Here is a 6,385-nt window from a genome sequence, read left to right as displayed (position 1 = left end):
AGTTGGAGAACCTGTTGCAGGCCCTCTTTATGATGCGTACTGTACAGGAATCTCGCGGTTAAAAATCGGGAATGGTGGAGCCACAGGTGCGCGATTGACGAACTGTACCTCAATTAATTTGGCGTGGATAGTCAAATCGGCAATGGAAATACCCGCAATGGACGAGGTTTTGGTGTAATTGCCATTGAAACAAATACGGGACGAAGCTAAACGTATTCTGTAACTCCAACAAAAAGACAAATTAAATTATTTCAGAAGTTTAGGTGAAGAGAGAATCGGGGGCAAAATCCTAAATAGGGAAGACAATGACTACATGAAGCACTTTGCAAATTATTTGACTCAATCAGAAAACACGAACTACACCAATACACACACTGGCTTATCTCAAACTTAATTTTATTTTACCGGGAAGCAAAGGAAAGGTTAATTGGAATATAATTATTTTATCCTTCATTTACTAAATATTCACCAAACTTACCCAACGAAGAGTATGTATTACATTAGATGAGAAATATCCAATACAACAAGCATATTTCATAAAATATTTCTAAATAATAGTAAAACTTCAAAAAATGAATCAATGACATGCACAATTTGCTATACAAATGAAATGGAATGATGATTTCGGTTTTCATATCAATGGCAGAATATAGATTGAAAACTAATTTCTTTAGAACTACTTTTTCTGTTTAGTTTGTCCTTCCCCCGCACATCCGATTAGCATGGTTGGCTACCTACGGTGCCAAAGAAGTTCTACAAACGTACATAAAATGAAAATAGATATGGAATACAGTATGTGAATTTTGCAAGTTTTATTTGATGGATCACAGCTATGGTTGTGAACTAAAGAGCTCTAAGTTTGCCAAGGATGTGTGTGTGTAGAATTTGTGTGGGGACAAGTTCGGGTTGAGTGCGAGGGTCACGCAATGGACAAGGAACCACGCCAATTGATGTGATTAAAATAAAAATGCATATCTCAGCGTGCGTGTGTGTGTAAATACGTGTTCCACGTGTGTATATATATACACGTGTTCCGTGTGTGTGTGTAAACACGTGTTCAATGCGTGTGTAAAGGTGTTCTGTGTATGTGTATACATGTTCCACGTGTGTGTTTGTGTACAAGTGGTCCAAGTGACGCAGAGAGCAATAATTCCTTGGCACGTCACGTGAGACGTGTTTAACAATCATCGGGCGAGTGCGACGTAGAATTAGTCAATTTGTAAATTATTAGTGAGGAGTAAATTGGTAAATACGGAAATACGTAGCGTGGTTGATCGCGAAGAGTGAAGTTTGGGGAACTCTGCCTGAATACCTGATTGTTAACAGCTCTTGCCTCGACAGTTGTAGGCTATGCAGGGGATCTTTTTTATTTTTTACACGAGTGTGTGTGTGTGTGTTTGGTGCATGCACGCACATGTGTATACGCCCGCACAAATGACAGACTTTCTGTCGAAATCTAAATTCAACCCTCTATGAATTTACCCATTGTATTCCCCTTTTTTTAATACAAAATTTGGATTCTGAGCAAAGTTCGGGTAGAACCTGTCATTGGAATTAATCGCAGCCTGCGGTGCCTGCACAGGTAGATCCATCACTTCCAGCCACACGATGGATGACGACTCGTCGAGCATCTTAGCCTTGACTTTGAGCGCGGTCGAGGAGCACTCGGCCGTCAAATCCGACCCTCGTGCCATGGACTTCACGAACGTCGTTCTTGCGTTCTTCAGATCTCGTTTCATCATCTCGTCGTAGAGCCTTGCCGGTGTGTTCTCAGGCACCCAGTTCTGCAAGGAGATCGCGAACTGCCTACTGAAGGCCATTGTGAAAGGGTTGCTGAACATCAGGCACAGGCATTTGTCGGAATCCTTGATGCGGTAGATGAGTAAACCGGTGCAGCCAAAGAAGCCGGTCTTCACCTTGCGGAATCCGCACGCCCGTTTCTCGTTCGGGAAAATCTCGCTGGGGATGCTGTACTCCACCGTGCCGCTTTCCAAGTACCATCTGTGGATAATGTGGTTCATTCATTAAATGTGGCTGCATTGTATATACATTCCCCGACTTACAAACGCCCGAATTCGAACGCCCGTATATATAAACAAAAAATATACTTTGATTTGTGTGTGTGCGCGTGCACGTGTGTGTGAAAGTGAGTGCATGCATGCATGCATGGTTCGTCGACTAGGCGTTTTGGGGCGCCGCCCCTCCAAGCAGCTGGAGATGAGAAATGACTTTTCTAATGAAAAGACTTTTCTATAAATTATTTTATGTTGTGTTTATGTTTTTAATGTAATGGTTCTTTCGACGTGAATTGCCTAAATAGGATAACATTTTAAGTTGTTAATATTAGAAACGGCTGCAACACAGTCTGATTTGTGCCTCGGGCAGGTCTCGGGGCGGCTGTGAATGCGTCCGAGTGAGAGATTTACCCGAATTCATCGCGATTAGCTTCGCATTTTTGCCACGCCGTTTGAGACCCATTCAGGGCGCTGAAAAGGGCGCCAATGGCTGTAATGACGATGTCACAACGCAAGATTGCACTGTGCAAATGTAGCAGGTCATGGCCTACACGCTCTAAGAGGAAACAACAGCAATGTGTATACGAATGTCAGTATAGTCATAGATTTCGATTAGACAATGGTGTAAAATAATGTTACGGTTGCCACAGATAACAGTGAGATAAACAGTGACCACACAACGAAACAAGCTCTCATGAAAAGTGAAGTAAATAGTGAGGCCTTTGTACATTGTACTAACGTCGTCAGTGAATGCAAATCAAAGCGTTTTCTGTCGGTGTAGTATGCGGTATTTTGGTTGAGTCGTGTCATCTGATCATTAATTGTTGTTTGGGCTTTGGGCAGTGTCAAACGGGTTGAGTAGTGTTGATTTGAGGGTCATGGGGGCAGCATTTGAGTACTTTGTTGTTTTGTTTCGTATTTATTAATTATTACTGCTGGTAGATAATGCAGATATATTACTTTCACGGGAAGGCCAATAACATGACGAGTTTTTTTCTTAATTAGAACACCATCTTTTCAGAGGTCACTCACAACAGCCCCACCTCGTGGAAATGTCATGAGCCGCCACCAAGTGTGTGGGGAGCGGTAGTGTAGCAGTTTGTGCTACGTTACGAAAGCGGTGACCCGAGTTTGATATTTTCTCACGACCAGTACCTGGTGTGCTGTGCAAACATCACCATTGGGTAGACAAAGGCGGCCAGGCGTGGTGTTGTTCAATAGGACCACACTGGGCAAAGCTTTCTTCTATATAAATTGTATACGTAATGTATATAGTCTCCGTATATCTGTTTTCTGTCATACTCCCCCCCCCCCACATCTGTTATTCACAACAGCAGACACCCACCGCCCCGCTTGGGCAACGAATAACAACAACCACCGTCAGCCGCCAATAAGTGGTGGTGACGTCACCACGGCGCTTGTGTTAAGGCTATGCGCACTTTAAAGTCGCGTGAAGGGGTCGAAACGCCCGCTTGCAAGGAGAGATTCACGGGAAAGACCCAGGTGCCGTGGGTTGAATGACTGAGATCGCATTTCACCGCCACTTACACGGGCGCATGCAGCGTGCGGCCGGAGAAGTTGGAGATCTCCACGGCCACCTTGCAGCTCGTGGGAGTCCCAGCGATCACGGCCTCCACGTCCACCCCCTTGCAATCAATCGGCGGATTGGTCCCGGTTCCTGCCATCTGGGTTCCTGCTAGAGCAAAATAGCAACGAAGAAAATGTTGGGTTCGGATGGAATACGCCTAGATCACGAATATAATGTCTCCACTCTCTACGTCAGTAGAAGAACAAGTGAAGTAATGGCTGAATGGTGGTTTCGTTGTATGTTTTAAAACTATGTGCACTTCGAGGCCACGTAAAGTGTCGAAGGCTCACTGGCAGGAGGTCAGGGAACAGACCCAGGTGTCATGGGTTGACAGGCGGTGTGCTCGGTGGAAGATAAAGGAGAGCTCTGTATGCAGATATGAGCTACCCGTCGGAGGCCATTTGACTGTGAGAAGGGCTGCGTGCAGATGCATCAGTTTGTCGTAGTTAAAAAAAAGAGAGAGGGAGAGCGAGAGAGAGAGCGACATGGAGTAGAAAGAGAGAGGGTAGAGAGAGAGAGGGGGGGCAGAGAGGGGGTAGAGAGAGAGGGAAGGGGTAAGGAGAGCAGTGCAATAAATATTTTGTTCAATCTTTCGTTTGAAAAGGGGAGAGGGGGGTTTACATAAAGCAAAGCATTAAAAAAACGAAATGATGAACGAAGCAAAGTGCCGACTACACCGAGCATCTTCTTGTTTCCTCTGATCGTAAAAAATAAATTTAAAAAGACAGATGACTGTCCGATGCGCCAACCGTGCCAAATTTCTGTGTTTTTGTCGCCCGGTGCTCCGCTCGTTATGAGCGTCACCCCTTTGTCCTGCCCCCAACTGCACAAAAGCGTCCTTCGCGGGCTTCATCATCCACAGAGACCGATCTAGACCCTGCTCGTACCGGTCATCGGCAAGTCCACTCAGCTCCACATCCTCCTGTACCACGTAAACCCATCTCATTTCAAAGTGCGTCGAGCCTGCCACAAGCGCCGTCGTGACGTCACCCCGACTCATTGGCGAACGGTGGTTATTATTATTAATGTGGTTTTAAAACCCATTCAGTTGATATTGAAACTGTGAAATTGAAGATATCTCACCTGGCTGTGTCTTGACTCTGTGCTCTCGGTCCGTGGGGTTATGCGCAGTGGAGGGCTCCCCAAAGGCGTGTTAAAGGCGACCTCGCCTCTCGCCCACGCGCTTCCTTGCCCCGGATTGGCCGACGGGAGAGGTGAGTCACCTGTGCAGGTATTGTGGGGCCACTGTGTGGATACACGCACACAGCGTAGATATCTTGCTGGCCCACCCTGAACGGAAATATGTGAGAAAAAAAGCGTAAAAGATCATCACATTCCTCCAGACTAAATAAAGATTCTATTTTTGAACAGTTATCCATCATTATCATGAACACCATCATCATGATAATCCACGGTCTATACACTGCTGGATAAAGCCCCCCCCCCAAGACAAACATCCCCCGTATAGTCATAAGAGACTGTTGGGGCAAGTGCTGTTAACAAGCACCTATGAAGGCCAGAATGGCACACGAGGGTGGGTGGCTAGCACCACGCCCGACTGTCTTTGTTTCCCTAGTGGCAATGTTTACACACCGCACCAGGTACTAATAAAATAAATAAAACACCCAGCACATTCGTGCACTATATCACCACTGTGCGTGGCCTTTAAAAGAAACTTAAATGTGACGTTTCAGGCAATGGCCCTTCTCTATAGCACGTACATTGCCTAATATGTCCCCTTTCATGTGTTTCTCCATTTAAACTCTCCAAGTGTTATGGCCGGGCTCGTTGGGTTGTTGTGATACTGCATTCTGCCGCATGCCGGCCAATTCCCACCACTCCCGAGCACTTAATAAACAAGACAAGGGGTTGTTAATCGCCAAAATTGATCTCTTAAATAGCCTTAGAGCTACTAAGCATCGCTACCCCATGTATAAGACACAACATATTCTCAACTATTTTAAAAGGTAGATCCATGGTGCGTGAGAACAGCAACAAAAAACTGAAAAAGTTAATATTGAGAAGAACGGGGAGAAAGTGCTTAAGGAATATTTCAAAAGTCACAAATGAGGTAGTTAATGGTCGCAAATAAAACGCACACGAGTCAGAAAGCAGTGCAAATATGTGAAACGTTAAGTTGAGGTGTACACAAGTTATATAATTCAGTATAACAGTGACACAAACACAATTAGATTGTAAAAGAGAGTGTAAAACACATCAGAGCAAGAGGCTCCAGAAGAAGTTAGGTACAGGTGCAAGTAAATGAACACCTGGGTACTTCAAGACCTGGGTACATCAATACCTGGGTCCATCAGGACCTGAGTACATCAAGTCCTGGGTACATCAATACCTGGGTACACCAACACCTGGATTCGTCAACACCTTGCTACTTAAAGACCTGGGTATATCAAAACCTGGGTAGATAAAGACCTGGGTAAATCCATACCTTGGTATATCAAGACCTGGGTTCTTCAAGACCTACAGTAGGTACACCAATACCTGGGTGCATCATCACCTGGGTACATGAAGACCTGAGTACATCAGTACATGTGTAGTGGGTTCACTGGAGACACACACCTGACCTTGGAGGCAACACGTTTATTCTAAGATCACAACGGGGTAACTGCATGAACGTACACGGGATAACGATATCGGTGGTAACTACCACGGTTAACAAGACCACAACGGGGTAACTGCATAACCGGGTCAGGTCAATAACAAAGTTCCTGACCCACGATGCTGAACGTGCCGACCGAAGCCCGAAGATCGAAAAAACGTAGCA

General features: G+C 45.2%; 1 protein-coding gene across 2 annotated transcripts; it reads right to left on the bottom strand.

Annotated features, from left to right (window-relative positions):
- Window positions 1–292: 292 nt before the first annotated feature.
- Window positions 293–4,881, bottom strand: LOC116955226 (uncharacterized). 2 transcript variants are annotated; one of them, XM_032976245.2, is made up of 3 exons: window positions 4,687–4,881; window positions 3,564–3,711; window positions 293–2,001 (listed from the first exon to the last, which is right to left on the bottom strand). In XM_032976245.2, exons 2-3 carry the CDS (start codon window positions 3,698–3,700, stop codon window positions 1,479–1,481), a joined length of 660 nt encoding a protein of 219 aa, XP_032832136.1. In that variant the 5' UTR covers window positions 3,701–3,711; window positions 4,687–4,881; the 3' UTR covers window positions 293–1,478. The 2 variants fall into 2 exon arrangements, with proteins under 2 accessions (XP_032832136.1, XP_032832135.1); XM_032976244.2 differs by having other exon boundaries at window positions 294–2,001; window positions 3,564–3,708; window positions 4,687–4,879.
- Between the last annotated feature and the right edge of the window lie 1,504 nt (window positions 4,882–6,385).

Source organism: Petromyzon marinus, chromosome 58, assembly GCF_048934315.1.
Source record: "Petromyzon marinus isolate PM22_M1 ecotype Great Lakes invasive population chromosome 58, UKy_Petmar_22M1.pri1.0, whole genome shotgun sequence".
In the NCBI taxonomy this organism is placed as follows: domain Eukaryota; kingdom Metazoa; phylum Chordata; class Hyperoartia; order Petromyzontiformes; family Petromyzontidae; genus Petromyzon; species Petromyzon marinus.
Note: the sequence above shows the minus strand (reverse complement) of the source record. Positions and strands in the feature narration are given on the sequence as shown.

Coding starts and splice junctions, on each gene's coding strand:
- LOC116955226 (XM_032976245.2), bottom strand. CDS start 3,700: ATGGCAGGAACCGGGACCAATCCGCCGATTGATTGCAAGGGGGTGGAC. Junction 2,002..3,563: donor CGCACGCTGCATGCGCCCGT/GTAAGTGGCGGT, acceptor CATTATCCACAG/ATGGTACTTGGAAAGCGGCA.